The 17,972-nt window shown below is 54.9% G+C and overlaps 8 protein-coding genes across 8 annotated transcripts; 5 read left to right on the top strand and 3 right to left on the bottom strand.

Moving 5' to 3' along the window:
* Positions 1-402: 402 nt before the first annotated feature.
* Positions 403-983, bottom strand: HMPREF1541_10131 (uncharacterized protein; the record flags this gene model as incomplete). Its single annotated transcript, XM_008714802.1, has 3 exons — positions 403-575; positions 635-752; positions 828-983. The coding sequence occupies 3 exons, from the start codon at positions 981-983 to the stop codon at positions 403-405; spliced, it is 447 nt and encodes a 148-aa protein (XP_008713024.1).
* Positions 984-1,407: 424 nt separating this feature from the next.
* Positions 1,408-2,756, top strand: HMPREF1541_10130 (arsenical-resistance protein; the record flags this gene model as incomplete). The annotated part of the gene is made up of 4 exons (XM_008714801.1): positions 1,408-1,717; positions 1,773-1,915; positions 1,967-2,053; positions 2,106-2,756. 4 exons carry the CDS (start codon positions 1,408-1,410, stop codon positions 2,754-2,756), a joined length of 1,191 nt encoding a protein of 396 aa, XP_008713023.1.
* An 849-nt stretch (positions 2,757-3,605) lies between these two features.
* Positions 3,606-5,212, top strand: HMPREF1541_10129 (uncharacterized protein; the record flags this gene model as incomplete). Its single annotated transcript, XM_008714800.1, has 2 exons — positions 3,606-3,649; positions 4,513-5,212. The coding sequence occupies 2 exons, from the start codon at positions 3,606-3,608 to the stop codon at positions 5,210-5,212; spliced, it is 744 nt and encodes a 247-aa protein (XP_008713022.1).
* A 5,199-nt stretch (positions 5,213-10,411) lies between these two features.
* On the top strand, positions 10,412-10,990 carry HMPREF1541_10128 (uncharacterized protein; the record flags this gene model as incomplete). Its single annotated transcript, XM_008714799.1, has 2 exons — positions 10,412-10,507; positions 10,556-10,990. 2 exons carry the CDS (start codon positions 10,412-10,414, stop codon positions 10,988-10,990), a joined length of 531 nt encoding a protein of 176 aa, XP_008713021.1.
* Positions 10,991-11,430: 440 nt separating this feature from the next.
* Positions 11,431-13,172, top strand: HMPREF1541_10127 (uncharacterized protein; the record flags this gene model as incomplete). Its single annotated transcript, XM_008714798.1, has 3 exons — positions 11,431-12,383; positions 12,453-12,901; positions 12,949-13,172. The coding sequence occupies 3 exons, from the start codon at positions 11,431-11,433 to the stop codon at positions 13,170-13,172; spliced, it is 1,626 nt and encodes a 541-aa protein (XP_008713020.1).
* A 20-nt stretch (positions 13,173-13,192) lies between these two features.
* HMPREF1541_10126 (uncharacterized protein) lies at positions 13,193-14,598 on the bottom strand (the record flags this gene model as incomplete). Its single annotated transcript, XM_008714797.1, has 5 exons — positions 13,193-13,498; positions 13,557-13,701; positions 13,752-14,044; positions 14,090-14,266; positions 14,545-14,598. The coding sequence occupies 5 exons, from the start codon at positions 14,596-14,598 to the stop codon at positions 13,193-13,195; spliced, it is 975 nt and encodes a 324-aa protein (XP_008713019.1).
* Positions 14,599-14,973: 375 nt separating this feature from the next.
* HMPREF1541_10125 (uncharacterized protein) lies at positions 14,974-16,476 on the top strand (the record flags this gene model as incomplete). The annotated part of the gene is made up of 1 exon (XM_008714796.1): positions 14,974-16,476. The coding sequence occupies one exon, from the start codon at positions 14,974-14,976 to the stop codon at positions 16,474-16,476; it is 1,503 nt and encodes a 500-aa protein (XP_008713018.1).
* A 243-nt stretch (positions 16,477-16,719) lies between these two features.
* Positions 16,720-17,585, bottom strand: HMPREF1541_10124 (cytochrome b-c1 complex subunit Rieske, mitochondrial; the record flags this gene model as incomplete). Its single annotated transcript, XM_008714795.1, has 3 exons — positions 16,720-16,972; positions 17,025-17,193; positions 17,240-17,585. The coding sequence occupies 3 exons, from the start codon at positions 17,583-17,585 to the stop codon at positions 16,720-16,722; spliced, it is 768 nt and encodes a 255-aa protein (XP_008713017.1).
* Between the last annotated feature and the right edge of the window lie 387 nt (positions 17,586-17,972).

The following is a 17,972-nucleotide window of genomic DNA, read 5'->3' as shown; positions in this document are numbered from 1 at the left end:
CTGAGACATTGTTGAGGTCGCCTTGGGAGGTTGCTAAAGTCATCATGTGCACTCTCTGGATGTGCTGCGACTGCAGTAAGCTGAGTCGCCCTATCGCTGACAAAGTTCTGACGTGAGGCATGAGCTGAACCTGTATTTAGCGGGCGGTACGAATATACAAGATCACAATGAGCGAAAGAGACGGCTGCAATGACAGTGTCTAGCTTCAGCGAAAGCAAGGCCCCGGGAGATTAGTCACGTGTCTAAGCAGTTTGTCACTCGCGGCCTATCATTGGCGGAACATTTCAAGCAACTTTGATTTTTGGCGTGAGATATTTTACTTCCGATGCTCCCTGGCGTGCTGGGCGCCACCGCGAAGCGTCCGTTGTCATACGGCAACCTCTAGTGCTGTCGCAGCTATGATTACCAGGCTCTTTCATCATATTCCTCTGTCAAGTTTACAAAGTCTGGTCCATTTTGCACCCAACCTGTGATACCCCCACTTAGGATAACGCTCTTGATGTTATTTATGCCGTGATCCTCGAGCAAGTCGCTGAACCACCCCGCGGCGCGACTGCCACGGCCCTTGGACGAGCCTGGAGTAGATAGCAAATTAGTGAAGGACTGGTGCTTTACTATCGCCAGAGTGCCTTACCACAGTACCAGACTACCTGTTGCACATGCGGCAGGCTTTGGCAGATCTTCAACAGAACAGGTAGACTTGGATATAGCGACTGAGCAGGCAGATTTATAGACCCTCGTATGGTACCACCCTGCCATCATCAGCATAATGCTCGACGCCTCAGCTATCTGCCGGCGGGGAAGAATAAGTCCCCGATGACGCTTACCTCGTGGTCAACACGGCGCAGGTCAATAAGTAGAAAGTCAACTCCAGCCGTCGCTCCAGCCTGAAATAGTGCAAGCAGCTCCTTTGCCGACACCGCTTTCGGGTTTGTATTGCGTGGTTTAGGGTACGCGTCGTACCACTTCGGTGCCTCTGCCATTTGGGCGGCAAAGTCAGTGTTCAAACAGATCGGTCGTAGCGATGAGGTTTGCTTGAAGGGCTTGTGAAACGAGATATCAAGGGCGAAGAAGACAACTACACAAATGCTTCCAAAAACGTGCTAATGACAGTTAGTCATTCGCCATATCTGATTGGAGGAGCGGAATGATGTCCAACGATGCAAATTCTTCGGTGGATCAGCGGGCAGGCGGCCATGAGCACGGGGGTGGCGAAGACTCAGCGATCGTCGAATTTCTTCCGCTTTGTCACTAACGACTTCTTATTGGTGCGGGGTACTTCACATCCTGCCAACCAACGCTTGGGCGACCTAGTCCGGGCAAGTATAAGTAGATCGAGCATACCTGAGCTCGGCGCAGAGCTGATGTCAACAAACAAACAATCAATCATTCATTCTAGCCGCCGCCATGCCTCACGAAGTCGCCCCCCTAAGCTTACAGTCGCTTGCCGCACCTTTGGCGTCGGGGACCACCAATAGTACCCACGATCCCGAATCCGAAAAACAACTCTCTGTCCAACCGGAAGCTGAGCAAAGTACCATAGAGAACCCAGACAAAAAGAAGACGTCGATCTATGCTGGTCTCGGCTGGCTAGATCGCCTACTCGTGCTTTGGATTCTGCTCGCGATTGTAATAGGCATCTTGCTAGGAAATTTTATCGACAGTGTCGGCCCTGCTCTGCAGAGGGGAAAGTTTGTCGATGTTTCCGTTCCGATCGGTATGCTCTCAAAGGCCCATTCGCTTGTCCTATCAGAAGCTCTGACCCTAATTAGCGGTGGGGCTCCTCCTCATGATGTATCCCATACTGTGCAAGGTCCAGTACGAGACGTTGCATCAGGTCTTCGCCCATCGGGTGATCTGGGTACAGCTAGGATTCAGCATCATTGTGAACTGGATTATTGCTCCCTTATTGATGGTAATAAACACCTCCGGCATTAAACATGAGTCTGTGCTGACTGATGACTAGCTCGGTCTTGCTTGGGCGTTTCTGCCTGACAAGTCTGGCCTCAGAAACGGACTCATATTTGTCGGCCTGGCTCGCTGCATTGCAATGGTATGTTTCTTTGGCCCCTGGTCTGAGTGGTCTACTAAAGCTTGTCTCGCAGGTGTTGATTTGGACAGGATTGGCTGGTGGAGACCAGCAGTACTGTGCCATATTGGTCGCTGTCAACTCTCTCCTGCAAATGGTACTCTACGCGCCACTGGCCATTCTCTTTGTCAATATCATTAGCCATGGAGGTGGCAGCGCGGTCTCATATGCCATCGTTGCGCGCAGCGTGGGCGTCTTTCTTGGCATTCCTCTGGGCGCTGCCATCATCACGCGACTCTCTCTTCGTGCAATCAACTCGCGATGGTACGAACAAACCTTCATCAAGTGGATTTCGCCGTGGTCACTCATTGGATTGCTCTACACCATTCTGGTCCTGTTCGCATCGCAAGGCAAACAGGTCGTCCACCAAATCGTCTCTGTCCTCAGAGTGGCCGCTCCTCTGTTCTGCTATTTCGTCATCATTTTCTTCATTACACTGCTGATCACAAAACGGCTGGGATTTGGTTACAAGTTAGCAGCTACTCAAAGCTTCACCGCTGCCAGCAACAATTTTGAGCTGGCGATTGCCGTCGCCGTTGCCACATTTGGGGTAGATAGTGACGAGGCCCTCGCAAGCACAGTTGGCCCGTTGATTGAAGTACCTGTCCTTGTACTTCTTGTATATGTTGTCAAGTGGGTGGCAGGGCGTTGGGGTTGGAAAGATTGATGGACATCAAGATGACGGGACTGCTGGTGTATAAGTGCCTGCATTTAGCGGCTTCAGTGTTTGTTGGTATAGGGTTGTCAGGGATGCTTATAGATTAAAGCAAGAGATAGGTTTACTCATGCTGGTTTTGAGATGGAAATGCAGTGGTGCAAATAGGAGGCTGTGCAGAACTTGAATCGCCCCGCAATGGTATTTGGCACTTTGTTCTAGCTGTGCAAGACAAGTCTTCTCACAGGAAACCAATTGAAATTCTGACTGTAGACCATGGCGACCTGTGGTCCCGCTATGGCAGCATGAAGTCGTGCTTGCGACTCTTGGCAAGCACCGGTTGCCCGACTAGCTTACATTCAAATGACGAATTGAACAGCGTCTGATATTCTTGGCGTGATAAAGCGACACGTCAGACTGAAAGGCCGCGCCAAGGATAAAGTTCAATGTGGTTCTAATTTTGGGCATCCTGCCGTGATCGACCTAAATTTGGTGTGAACCTGTATTAAGAGCCGAAGAATTCCTGGTCAAAAGACCGATTTTGACACGCAGGGACTATTCTGCACGTAGGGATTCACGTTATATCGGGAGTTGGCTGACACATATGGTTCATATCTTACCTTTGCACGGGATGCCTCGGTTGCTCGCTCACACTGGGTGTTTAGCCAATGCCAGGACTGGCGGTATTTCCTGACTTGGCTGAAACTTAGCGCCAAACGATTGAGGCTTCTCGAGCTCGGCATCAATGGTGTTCGTTGCCCAGTACTCAGTGGTTATTACCCGTTCCTGGCTATTTTTAGAATTTTCACCGGGGACCTCCTTCCCAATCAGCTGCCACTTCCCTGACCCATATCTGCGGACATGCGGCCCCCTGCGACTTACGGCGCCAGCGCTGAAGACATATGGTAGGTCCACAGCCCGTGTGTTCGTGAAAGACTGCTCTGCGCAACCGTAATCTATTTGACGAATATCTAAACCCACCAATCTGGAGCAGAAATGACAAAAACTAAGGAGCAGGTACGGGGATGAAAGTCTGACCTGGCTAATTGGCTGTTGTCTAGCGCGCTCAAGTAAAACTCAAGCTTCTCGCACGTTGTCGTTGGTGGGCATAACTCCCCTTGATCGGTCAACGATTGGCTATTTTAATGCCGCCAAGCCAGGACACCTTCATTTTAGCGAGTTTCAACTCCTCGGCGGCTGAATCAGATCGTCGGTTCCCCGCAGCTTTAAAGAGCAGTCTGTCTACGAACCCGCTTCTTTCTATCTTTAGTCTCCTGCATGATCTATAGACTGCGGGCTAGACCTACATGTCACTCATACCACTTCATTGCCTCATTATCATGTCACTTATCGCGTTGCAGCCAACCAGCACCGCCAGCCAATCGTCTAAGCTCAAAGAGCAACAGCCCGCGATTCAAAGAGAAAAAGTCACGAACTAACAATAACCGCAAGAGGAGGACAGCAATATAGACCAACAGGAACGCAGCCCATTGTCCTAAAGAGCAGGACAAAGGTCAATCTACGGCTTCGCCAGTGGGCCTTGGAACACACAAGAGCAGTCAATTGCGTCTTGTGTAACACAACACACTGAGGCAAGAACTGGGCCCTTCAGCCAGAAGATGTTTCAAGTTTCACGCCTAACCTAACGCTTACCGCACACAGTGGCCTTGAGGAATGCGAGAGAACGAAGTATTTTGGCTCTATGTCCGTTGTCGATATCAAATGATGTCTTCACACAAGAACGAAACTTCCACGCTAATCCTAATAGGTTTGTGGCCTTCAAACAAGAGAGTCACCAGACCTACAGAAATAGACATGGAGAGGAGATTGCGTTCAGCCCGTGCGATCCACCTCCGGGATATGTGTTCGTCCCTTCTGGTAATACCTTCATTACTCGGAGCTGCCGCAAGCTTGCACAGAAATTATTCGCTGTCTATCGCCCTATGAATCGGAAAAGGCCTGCTACACAAATAGGCCTCCATGTCCCGAGGGACGTCTTCAAGAAAGTTGAGTCTGACTTCAAGGCGAAAAGAGCAAAGATTGACGAAAGTTTGTGGCGGACTCTTGACAAAAGCTACCCCCAGATTCCCTCCGCCGATAAGAATGAACTTCATCGCCTTATTTCTTCGCGATATCCCAGCCTCACTGGCAAATCGGCTCTGGATCACAGCGGGATCATAATTTATGCATATGTTCGGGATCGGTACACGCCGTTCAAGTCTCTTGGTCTCTATGGTGAAAGTCGGGATTCCGAAGCGATTACTGAGGCGCATCAGAGAGCTCAAGAGATTATAGCCTCCTGGCGTGGCGAAGACGCGTCTCACGACGCCACCGTCCGGCAAAAGGCCCACCTTCGAATCCACGGATCCAACATATCCCAGCAATCCCTCTTTCAGGCAGAGCCACGGGTGGCTGCGGACGACGGCGTCGCGGACGTGAAGCATGCCACAGAGGGCCGCAGGGAATGATGTTGCCTTCCTTCGAAGAGAGACATTGAGAATGGGTATATTTTCCAGTCCAGGCAAGAAATCGATGGACAACAGACGAAGACCCTGGAGGATGGGTCCCGCGGTGTTCACAGAGTGGCTGGCCTCTTGACAAATCGGTTGAATGGTTCACCTTCATCGATGCCCTCTCGACAAGGAATTTAGGTACTACCCCTATCGGATCCATAACGGCGCTGAGCAGAGAATCGGGGCGGGCCAATTCAAGCGCAGGACGTGCGCGTCCTGACAATGGACATGTACTCTCCTAACGCAAGCGAGACAGCAGTCATGGGGGAAGCGTGCGGACAGGAAAGGAAGACGGAACACAAAACGGTGTGCTTACCGTGAAGGAGGCCAAACGGCAGAAGTCGGAGCTGCAACTGCGGAGAGCGCAGGAGAAGAAGGAAGCTAAACAGAGGAGGTTTGGTACTGGAGCAGCGGAAGGCGCAGGAGAAGGAGACCAAGCGGCGGAAGGTGGAACTGGAGCAGCAGCCCAAGAGACTAGCTAAGCGGCGGAAGGTGGAACTACAATAGCGAAAAGCGCAGGAGATGGAGACCAAGCGGCGAAAGGTGGAATTGAACAGGAGAAGGTGCAAGAAGAGAAGACACAGGTGTTGTTCCAGGGCTTCTTCGCTGCCGAAGGATCGATCGCACTCCTCACAGTTGAACGACGCGGGGTGCGCAGGCGAATCCCGCAGGTGTTGCTCCAGGGCCTCCTCGCTGCCGAAGAATCGATCGCAGGTTGTGCAACTGTATTCATGCGCAGGAGAATCTCGTTTGTGCTGCACCAGAGCCTCGTGGCTGTCAAAAGACCGATCGCAAGGAACACAACGGCAGCTCATATTGGGAAGGAATTTGTGCCCGTGTTAATCTGTGCAGCACGAAAAGCACTGATACAGTCCACGATTCACCTGGAAGCGGTGACCTGATAGCTAGATCTGTTGATACACTGTTCAGCGAATGGAATGTCGACGTGTCAGCTATGTCGTGTAACAACAATGCTTCATTGTCGTCCAATGATTCTGTGACACGAAGCCTGCCTCTAGCTGCCAGCCTTGGCTTCTTCGCGAACATCTGACTGGCTCACCACAGCCATGGAATGAACGCAACATTCCCGTGAGGCGATTGTTTCACAGCCTCTTCTGGCGTCTGCCCATTCCTGAGTTCCGAGTAGTAGCTCCAACTCCTCTCGTACCTCCCTTGCCTTCCACGTCTCCTTCGTCGCGCGGCGGGGCCGTTTCCGAGTAGCGCCATCGTCGAGAAGAACCTCGGGCCCCACCGATGACCGAGATCGTTTCGAGTTCGTGCTCCTTGGGTGAGAGCGCTGGGTTTCAGATCGGGTAGCCTCGTCTGCGGTCATGCGAGGCGGCGACGGCGAATGCCGTGTAAGGGTGCTTTCTGTGATCCGCATGTTAGCAATAGGACAAAGTCCAACAGGACCGGTGCAGGATGAGGAGGGTGCGAGGGAATCGGACTTTTATTTTGAGACGCGTACGTCATACAGCCACGCATGTGGAGACGATCAAGTGCCCCATACTGGGAAGGACACGTGACGGAGAAAGCTTCGGTGATAACTGATATCCTGACCCAGAAGGTCGAGGACGACAGGGCTGCGGGGAGACTTGGCATCCTGAAGCATGTCTCCTTAGCCGCCTTGGCTCCCCGGTCGTTTCTCCCCAACGCCCGCTTCTCCTCAGCTCAGAATTCTCCTAGGAGTTGTCTTCCGGGATAATCTTTTTCCTACGCCGGAGCAATAATAGTGATTGGATGCATCCCCATTTCTGGCCCATCTAGTGGAAGGACTCGGTCTTGGCATCCGCTAATATCTGACAATGGGCCAGCCCATCTGATGATTGGGGTGGGCCATTCAGGATCTGGGCTAGACCATTCTGATGTTTGGGTTGGACCATTCTGATGTTTGGGTTGGACCATTCAGGCGGTTGGGGTAGACCAGTTGGGTATTCCGGGTTCAAGTGTGGTGCAGCCACACATATGTGCTGACTGGGCCAGCTAAGGGTAAATTCAGGTGGCAAGGGACAGATCCCCATAACCTGCGCCAGGGTGTTAATATCCAGTAGACATATATTCTCCTGAAGTCTCTTTCTGACAGGGCCAGACTACAAACAGGGCAACGAGGCGCCTGGAAGACCCAATTGATTTCATCAACCTCCGTCCAGGCAGAGTACTCCTCTGGCCAGCGCCTGACACACTCGGCACTGAACAGGTGGCCACACGTGGTCACAGTCTCCCTCTAGGACCAAGCACACTTAGCCTTCTTCCTGGTGGAGCACCCTATTGCTTTCACCATGTCGACCTCCTCACTTGTTCGCTTCCGCATTCTTAGGGTCGCAAGGCGATCCCCTCGGTTGATCTCTCTTCCGTAGGCTCGTAGAAGATCAAACGGCACGCCTGCGTCGGCCCTGAGCCACATCGTACCCATAAGCAGGTACTCGGGCCCGCTCGCTGTCTCTCGGTGGCCTTCAACGTGGAGGAAGGTGACGTCTCCAACATTGACGCATATTCCACCTTCACGACGTGCGAAATCCCTTGCTGGCGACACAGCTCGACTCACAATCTGTGCTCGTGGACGACACTCCTGCACGGCCTCCGCGCTTTGACCTTCAAGGATCGTGCCAGACTCCAGGACCGGGATGGGAGACGAAGGAATCCGAGCGTCAGGCGGTCTGCTAGGAGGCAGATCGCCCCCGCTGCTGTAGGGCTCCTCCTGTCCTTGTTCCTCCCCCTCCGGCTGGTCCTCGATCTCTGTATGCGGAGGGATGACCTGGGTGACGGCAGCGGTCGCTGTGGGCCCTTACTGCTACCTCTATTGCTGTGACAGCGTTCGACACTTGCTGCGGGGCTCACTCGAACTGTGCTAGGGGACTCTGGGATCTCCATCTTGTCCGAAGCTAGGCAATCCACGGCCTGAGATGGCTGGTTCACGCCTAGAGGTCTGTTTCCTAACGGAGACCTCTCTAGCCGGCTAGGAGGTGTCGCGAGGTTTGTCGCCCCTAAACTCGACCGTAGGTCCCTGGCGGAGAACACGGTGTCGCCCTGTGTGCCACTAAAATCAGTCCCAGTGATCATTCTGATTTCTATCCAGATGATGACGCACCTCACTGTCCGAATCGCCCGTCAAATCGATCAAGACGTGGTAATCGCCGAAGATCACATCTTCCACATCAGGCAGCCATTCCTCGTCCGTGTCGTCACTTTGTCGCTCACATCCCGCAAAATTAATGTCGAACGGGGGAGGCGGGCGGCGTAAGAAAGACACCTTCCCCTCCGAGTCGTGGTAAGATGCCAGAGAAGCCATTGAGGTTGAAAAGAAGACCGAGGCTGCGCTTGAGGCGTGCACAAAAACAAAAACATGCCAGTTGATCTGCTGAGGGTAGAGCCAGAGCTATATAGGTAAGCGTCGCTGCCGCAAGCACGTCGAGAACGGCCGGAGTCCGACGCTGTTCGCTGCGCCACTCCCTGCTCTGTGTTGCACCCAGGCCCTAGTCCCTTATTGCACCATTTTTCCGTCTCCCGTGCGCCTGCCTGCTGCGTGTAGCCGGTGGATTGCATAGACAGCCAATGGTACCTCCTGCCACCCCTGCGCTCTGTCGGACGAGCCGTCGACTCAGCCGTCTCTTATTTCGCCCCTGCGTAGGTGCGTGGGTGCCTGGACTGACCGATCACCTCTCGCTTCCAGGTACCTCCTTCATGGACAGGGCTCGAAACCATTACTCCAGGTGGGGAGGCCTGGGTAGACGGCCTCCCAACAGCCACGTTGGTTTCTTCCGTCGACAACCAGGAGCCCTGCGGCGCCATTCAACACGCTTCAGGTGCAGTGATCGACAGCGCTGGATGAGTGAGTTGAAGGTGGATTGAGGAATAGAGGCGAAGGCTCCTCGACACCCGCTGTGAGCTAACATTTGGGTCCTGGGTCTTCGGTCTTCGGTTCCACGGTTGCTCGCAATGTCACCCCGGCTGCATGTGGCCACAGATCCTACCTCAGCTCCTCGATGACGTGCCCCCAAAACGTCGACAGGGTTGGTCCCCCCGGGGCGGGCGGGGACATGCACAATCTCCCAACTGCGGCATTTTTCTCATTGGGCCCATCTCAAGCTCCAAGTCCACCAGGGCAGACTCAAGGCAGAACGGCAGTGGCGGCGCCCCTTGTAAAGCGCCTTCCATGTGAATCAACTCCTAAGTCCAGAGACGATGTCGGTTGAGGGCGATCAATGCCGGGTCGATGAAGGGGAGACGGGCTCTCTGAAGAAAGGCTCTCTCGCTGTACCTTGCTTGCAGGAGGGATGGAGTAGCGGGCGGCTTCGGAGCGGTTGCGAATACAGGAGGATCAAGGGCGAGGTCGGCGACCGGTCGAAGGCACAGCATCAGCGTCCAAAGGATGTCAGGGCCACGCCGAGGAACGCGTGCCTTGCTCGCTGGCCGGTTGGCATGCCGAGTCTGCTGAGCCTGTAACAAGGACATCGAGAGAAACAAAGCGGCGACGGATGGTGGCAGGTCTTATAACTCCCTGCGCGCTGCCAAAATAGGATCTACTGATGGTACAAACGTGTGCACGTGCTCCCTTTGCTCAGGAGAGGTAGGTTACCCGAAGCGGCCGTAGCCGAGTCGGGGATAGAGCGTGGCGCTGCTTTACCAGCCAGGCGAAGTCAGACGAGAGCCTGACCGGCCGGGCTCACCCCCCCCCCCCCCCGGCACCCCTCACCCGGGTGGATCCGCCCGCTGCTGCTGCCTAAACGAGCTGACCAGTCGCCGACGGCGCCCAGGCGCTAGCGTCTCAGCACGACCGGGGTTCAGGGTGAGCGCGCACCCGGCCGTCGCGCGACGCGGGTGAGGCGCGGGTGAGCGGTAAAGCGGCCTCACCCCGTCCCGAAGCAGGGTGAGTTGGATGCAGATTTCACTTACCTTGGCGAAAGCGACGTACTCGGCAGAACAGACCAGACAAGAAATTTGGCAGCTGTCAAGCTTCTATAGCAGCCAGGCAACAGGCACGCGTTCAATCCCTGCGGACGACAACTTGGAGAATATATGGACTCTGTGGCTCTCCTGCTCAGTTGTCTACAGAAAGCATCAGTTATTCGTTTCGCAACCGAATCGACCATTACCAGCGCCTCATTCTTAACAATCTTCCCAACCACTGTTCACCGACATACTATCGTTGATCAGATGTCCCAACGCCCAGAGAAAGTCACTGGCGGCTGCCTTTGTGGCAGCATTCGCTTTGACGTTGCCTTCCCGGAAGAGGCGCCCTGGCCGCCCAATGTGAGAAAACAGGGAATGGGAAAGAGCGCCACAACTAATGTCTTCTAGTCATGTTCTTGCCAATGCGGCATCTGCCGCAAATTCAGTGGCTCATTGATTTCTCACGATCTCATCCTGATGCCTCAACAGCTGAGCGATATTACTAAAGCGCCAACATACAAGGAATATCAGTCGAGTGAGGGTGGCTACAGAAGCTTCTGCAGTAATTGCGGCAGTGGACTCACGTGGAAGCTGTCATTCATACCAGACATGGTTATCGTCTTTTTGGGAACCATTGACGAGGAGTTCTTGATGGGCAACAAGATCGGTGACTCTGAAGAACAAACCGAGGTCGGCCTCACAATCAAGCGCGATGGCGGCCTCTGCAAGGAGCTGACAAGCATGAACTATGGTCACATCTTCTGGAACAACAGGATCCCAGGAGTCACCGATCAGGAGTCGCTGGCCGGACCCAAGTTTCCCGGGTCATTTCCAATGGAGTGATCGTGGTGAGCTACGGGTATCAGCGGAAACCACGCGGACAGGCAGTGAATGACAGAATTCAGCGGTGCTCGGGCCCCATGTTCCTGCGAGTCTCGACTTGTACTCAAGTCAACCCGTTGATCATCGAATACCCATTCAGACTGCCCCTAGCCATCGTCCGCTTTGTTGGCAGAGCCGTCGCCAGCGCTTTGGCTCCATTCCTCTCACTTGCATTGCCATACTTTCCGCAAAGGCGGCACAGATTCCGCGATCCCAGGACGGAATGCATCCCCCTTCCCCACACTTTCCCCCATTGCCGCCCTCTCGTTTACTGCCTGACGGTGGGCCGGGCAATATATTACCTTTCGTACAGCTTACTGACGGTTGCCCACGATGTGAAATGATATCGCTGCTACACCCCTCCCTCCTCCGTCCATTGCAGCTTCTCCCAATGCGCCACCATGATCGAAGGCACCCTTACCACCGTCCACACCACTGCGATCCATACCTTCCAGCACTCGCCGTTGCTCTTTCTATCTGCCGCTCTCATTCTCGTCACCTTGGTGTATATCCTCGCCACCGAGCTCTACCGCGCCCGGGCCCGCATCCCCGGCTACACCGGCCCACGCGGGCTCCCTGTGATCGGTAATCTGCACCAGATCCGCAGCAATGCCGCTGAGCAGTACCGACGCTGGGCTCGAATTCACGGCCCCGTCTACCAGATCATGCTGGGAAACGTTCCTGTAATTGTGGTCAACAGCGCCAAAGCCGCGCGCGAGATCTTTGGGGCCAACTCGCAGGCCCTTGCATCACGGCCCGAGTTCTACACCTTCCACAAGGTGGTCAGCTCTACGGCGGGGACAACGGTGGGGACCAGCCCTTTCAGCGAGAGCCTGAAGCGGCGGCGCAAGGGCGCGGCCAGCGCCCTCAACAAGCCGAGCGTCAATAGCTACGTGCCGCTCATCGACACCGAGACACGCGACTTTGTGCGCGAGTTCCTCGAGTACGGTGACGCAGGCCGCCGCAAGGTCGATCCCATGCCCATGATTCAGCGGTTGAGTCTGAGTCTGGCGCTGACGCTCAATTGGGGCGTGCGCATGAAGACGCAAGATGATGACCTGTTCCATGAGATCACTGAGGTGGAGGAGGAGGTCAGCAAGTTTCGCAGCACGACTGGCAATTTACAGGATTATGTGCCGTTGCTGAGATGGGTGCCTGGCTGGCTGAAGGGCGGAGGGAGTGCGAGGGCCGGTGAGTATCGCAGAAGACGGGACGTGTATCTGAAGCGCCTGAATGGGGATCTGGAGCAGCGTATGGCCGAGGGCTGGGAGGGCAAATGTATTCAGGCGAATGTCATGCGCGATCGGGAGGCCAGGCTTAATGCGGAGGAGCTGACGTCTATCTCATTGACGATGTAAGTGTTTTGTGGGATTTAAATGGTTGCTTGAATCTGAAAAGGGATTGCTGACTGACATTTTGCAAGGCTATCGGGTGGACTCGACACGCTGACGACGCTGGTGGCGTGGAGCATGGCGCTACTCGCCGAGCGGCCGGACGTGCAGCAGAAGGCGGTCGACGAGATCCGCAAAGTCTACACGGCCGAGCAGATTCTGTGCGACGCCTACGATGACCAAAGCATCCCCTACCTCGTGGCGCTCGTGAAAGAGCTGCTACGGTACTACACCGTCCTCCGCCTCAGCTTGCCGCGAGCCACCGTCAAGGACATCGTGTGGGAGGGCAAGCGCATCCCCAGCGGGTCGGTGGTGTTCCTTAACGCGTGGTCCTGCAACATGGACGACACGGTGTGGAAGGACCCGGAGGAGTTTCGACCGGAGCGTTGGCTGGCGGAAGATGCGTATGATGCACCGCTCTTCACCTACGGCCTCGGCTACCGCATGTGTGCAGGGAGTCTGCTCGCGAATCGAGAGATGTGTATGTGAGGTACTGTAAATGGCTGGCTCATGCTAACAGAACTACAGATACTATCTATCTGAGGCTGCTCAACGCCTTCAGCATCGAGAATGTCGAGGCTGAGGACGGTGGAAAGATCGACACCCACCCGGTCCGCGGCGTCACGGACCCGACACAGCTTGTGGCCGTTCCGGTCAGGTACAGAGTTCAGGTCGTGCCCCGAGACTTGGATGGCCTGCGCAAGGCGCTGGCCGAGGACATCGACGAGAAGGTCTACCAAAAGTCGAATTAAGAAGGCCTCGGTGTGTGTGTTCACTCTCTGATGGCGTCTTCAACGGCTACCCCGCCCCGTAACCGCCTAAGCTCCTGATCCGCCGCAGCCTGGTCGAACGAGCTCGCACGTCGAGGCTTTTGTGTGCGCTGGAGCTCGATAGAGTTGGTCCGTACTCGAGTCAGACCTTCTTCGGCCACCTTCTTCACGCTCTTCTGGCCAGAAAAGATCTCTTTCGTTTCAGAAAGAATGTCGGTCCAGTCTTTGAAGGTGGTAAAGGGGATTCCTTCACGCTCGCAGTATGTCACCAGATCCTGGCCTTCCTTGGCGAAGAGAAGGTCGCTTTCCTGAGACATGTTAGAAGAGAGGAAATCGGGCTTGGATCGAGACCGGGTATCGACTTACCCGGGCAGCACTGAGATCGCTGACACCATCACCGGCATACAGCATCGACGGGCGGTCTGGCTCTGGGAGCTGCTGAATTGCTTTGGCGTATTGCCGCAGAGTTAGGCTCTTATCATGTCCAAAGCCGCTGTCATCATGGTACTTTCTGAGGAAGGGCATGAGCGAGCTTCCACATAATTGTCAATGAATACTCACATCGTCCAACCGTCCGTTTCGTCTAGACTGTTCTTGGGTGATAGTAAACGAGTCTCATTCGAGATGATCTCGAGATCAGCGGCAAGATCGTCCCCAAGAAGCAATTTCAACAGAGTCTCGATAACGGGGTACATGCCGGAGCTAAGCACAATGACGGGCACCTTGTTCTCCCGAGCCCAAATCACGAAATCCTTAAAGCCGGGGTCGAGCTTGATGTTCTCACTCAGAATCTGGAGGACACGAGGGAAGGGCATGTGCCAGGAGTCGACCATCTTTTGGAAACCATCTCGGAACTGTGTGCTATTAGCACTAGATCAGTCACTGAACACGGGCCTTACCGTTTCTTTCTCCTCGAGGATGAGGTCCATCAAGACTCGTCGCTTGTCATAGCCCATACCGTAGCCATCAGTGATGAAATCGTTCGTACTGTGGCTGTCAGCACATTGATCACCATGTAGCCACACCGCGGTATGACATTTCTGGAGGTCGGAGAATATGAAAAGAATGGCGGTAGCCTGTGGAATGCTCAGTGTGCCGGAGACAAATCACTCACTCCTGCAAAGTAATGGTGCCTTCTCAACCATCAGCAAATACTCGTCTCACGCATCTACCAAGCCAAGAGGTGAATCTCGTCCCTCCTTGCTTGAGAAAACGCCAGTAACTGACCATCGAACTGACCCCGTCAGTACAAGTCAGGCGAGGGTTGAGTTCCGGAGACACGTTTTGTAGGTGTCGACCAGAGGGAAGTAAAGAGCAGCTCGTGGCATCGTAACCGCTACCCACAAGCACTTACATCTGTGAAGAATAGAATCTTAGGCTTTCCAGCCAGTCGGCTTTCTAAAGTCATGGTGGGATGTTTTCAACTAAGGTAGACCGGAGGGCGAATAGAGGTCAAAGGTCGGTGTTGGTCTACCGAACGATCTTTGGCTTGACCACAAAAAGTCGTATATCAAGGATATAACTCTTCTCCAGTAGACATGTTGTCGACACGGGATACCTGATTGGTGCTTCCAGGCGTGCAAAGATCCATGTCGTCGGCGTTTCCACCGGTTCACAGCGGCCCATCTCCGCGCCCATGTAGAAATATTGTGGGCCTGCTATACCTAGGGTTTAGGGCTAATCTCGAATACCACAACCGCTTCTACTTGGAAAGCTCGCTGAGCTCGTGCCCACCATAACTCACTTTCGCACGCCGACAATCACCCTTGCGACCAGTTTGGAGATGCAGCAGGCACCATGCCGGCTATCTCAGACGTTGTGGTCCGCATTCCGAGCTGCTAAACCTGTTTCAAGACCGACGCCCGTCCTCCGCAGACAATTTCACAGACCTGTCCCACAATGGCAATCGACGAGCTCGTATGTCGCCGGACAAGTTCGCTTCTACAGCGACAAGACTCAGGAGCTCGAGCGGAAAGTTCAAGAAGCCAAAAGCCGTATCGATGAGAGCTTGGACTCAAAAGTAGAGATTGCTGCCGACGCAGACACGAAATTGAACGATGCACAAGAAGCGACAATAGTCAAGACAGACCCTGTGGCTTCGTCGATAGTCGAGCCGTCCCCTGGAGGAAGCCAAGATAGCGTACAGTCCGAGGATGCAATACGGAGGTCGGAGCAGCACGATCCCTCGGCCAACCCCTCCGGCCAATCCACAGCAGAAACCCTCCGCGCCCGCTTCGGCCATTTCATGGACAACTTCCAATCCCACCTCTTCATCGCCTCGCGCCGCCTGAATGACCTGACGGGCTACTCGACCATTGAAGCGCTCAAGAACGACATTTCCTCCCAGGAGGCCCTCGTCGCCAAGGCGCGTGCCGAAGTGACCGCTGCCCGTGCCCGCTACTCGGCCGCCATCGCCACGCGCTCCACCACACAGCGTGAGGTCAATGACCTGCTGCACCGGAAGCACGCGTGGACGCCCACAGATCTCGAACGCTTCACAAATCTCTACCGCAGCGACCACGCCAACGAGCTGGCAGAGGTCGCCGCGCAGAAGGAGGTCGCCGACGCCGAGGCACGCTATGAAGAGGGTAGCACGAAGCTGGGGCGCGCCATCCTGGCGCGGTACCACGAGGAGCAGGTTTGGAGCGACAAGATACGGCAGATGAGTACATGGGGTACGTGGGGACTCATGGGATTGAACGTGCTGCTGTTCGTGGTATTTCAGATTCTCATCGAGCCTTGGAGAAGGAAGAGACTAGTAAGGGGCTTCGAGGAGAAGGTGGAGCTTGCTCTACAGGAGCGGGACGCCCAGTTGGCGGGATTGCAGAAAACAGTCGACTCACACGCCGCGGCTACAGCGAAAGCGGCCGGGTCGAAAGACGCGGTACCCACGCCGGAGGCTGTGCCCACGAAGGCGGTAGCTGTGGCAGAGACGATCGCCGAGCAGCTTGTCGATGCGATCAGCGGCGCTTCACCTGGCTCAAACGAGGCAGAAGCAGTGCCCTCCAGTTCACGGGCGGATATTGAAACGGCAACGGAGGTGGTCGCAGCAGACGAGATCAGTCTAGACGCCAAAGCATATCCCACACCCTCGGCGTCCTCGGAGGGTGTGTTTGCGTCTACCGCATCGGGATATGCGTATTACGCCGACGCGTTCCGGGAGCTCTGGAGTGAAGATCGTCTCGTCGTGTTGACGCAGCGAGAAATGACGACGCTCGTACTCGAGGGCGCTGTTGGCGGAGCAGCACTGATGGGCCTAATCATGGCGCTGCTGCGACCGCGGTGAAACGCTGTAATGTAAGTAGTGTACCATAGAAAAGACCAAGCCACACGGACTGTGCTGAACACACTCGACATGGGAAAAATGTAATGTTAGCATTTGTGATGTCTCCTCTCCTCGCTTGTCTTGCCGTTCAAGACACCGATCCGCTCGCTTCTTTGGCTCTGCCTCCGGCTTGTCTTCTCTAGTAGACCGAGCTTATGTACAATCACCAATCCCCATCGTCACGCGACTCCGAAAACCAACTATCTATCCGATGACCAAGCTCTCGTCGGTGGGGAAGTCGTATTCGGGGATCTCGAGGTTCAATGGTGCGGGACCCTTCCTTATACGCCCGGAAACATCGTAGTGGGAACCGTGGCAGGGGCAGAACCAGCCGCCGAAGTCGCCGGCTTCGCCGATGGGCACACAACCCAAGTGCGTGCAGACGCCGATCATGATGAGCCATTCGGGCTTCTTGACACGGTCGCCGTCGGCCTGGGGATCACGGAGAGAAGAAACACTGGATAGCTGTTAGTATCGGACGAGCGGGCAGATGATCGGGTGATGCATACTTGACGGACTCGGCAGACTTGATTTCGTCGTCGGTGCGGTGGCGGATGAAGACAGGCTTGCCTCGCCATTTGATGATGACATTCTTGCCCTCTGGAATGGCTGCAAGGTCGACTTCGACCTTGGCCTGCGCCAGAACATCGGCGGATGCAGACATGTTGACCAGGAAGTCTGTTTCAATTAGCTCATTATCCGGAGCAGCGGTGATCTGTCGTACCCTGAACGGTAGCCTTTGCGCCCGCGGCCGTCAACAAACCCATCGAGCCGACCATGAAGTACTGGAAGACGCGGTTGGAGACTTCGGGGGACTTCGCCCGGTAGGCCTTGAAGCTGGGGATCTTGTTGCTGTCAACTTTGTTGGATCTGAAGGGCGAGTCGAAGCTGGAGGTCGAGGCGGCCTGGGAGGGGCTTGATTGATGCCGGCGTTGCTGGACAACGGTGGTCTGGGAAGCTACGGAGGAGGTGGCTAGACGAGCTGCAGCGCTGGAGCTTTGAGAGGTAGGAAGGGCATGCTGGGTCCAGCTGCGCAGCGCAGCGCCTGCGGAGGAAGGTGCTGGACGCATGTCGACGGTTGCTGACAGGAGAGGGTCTGTGGCGCAGGATACGGGAGCTCAAGAAGGTGGTGAGAGGAGGTTTGCCAGCGAGCGCAGGGAAAATGTAGGCCAAGCCCGACAGCCAATACCGGCCTCCTGATTGGCCGGAAGCTACAACCACACTCGTTTCGATCTCTCAGCGACATGAATTTCGTTCAGTTTGTAAGACCGCTTATCCAAGGCATGATCACTATTCCATAACACTTCTGCAGGTAGGTATCTTGATACACGCAGACTCTTTTCCGCCCTCTTCGATTCGCCACGGTCGCCCGCCCAAGGCTCTACATCAGGTGTTTATCGGCTACCAAGCACCTACGTGAGGCTTCGTTGATGCAGCTGTGCAACATTCTAGTCGCG

This window comes from Cyphellophora europaea (assembly GCF_000365145.1).
Source record: "Cyphellophora europaea CBS 101466 unplaced genomic scaffold supercont1.11, whole genome shotgun sequence".
In the NCBI taxonomy this organism is placed as follows: domain Eukaryota; kingdom Fungi; phylum Ascomycota; class Eurotiomycetes; order Chaetothyriales; family Cyphellophoraceae; genus Cyphellophora; species Cyphellophora europaea.
This window is presented reverse-complemented; position numbering and strand designations above follow the sequence as displayed.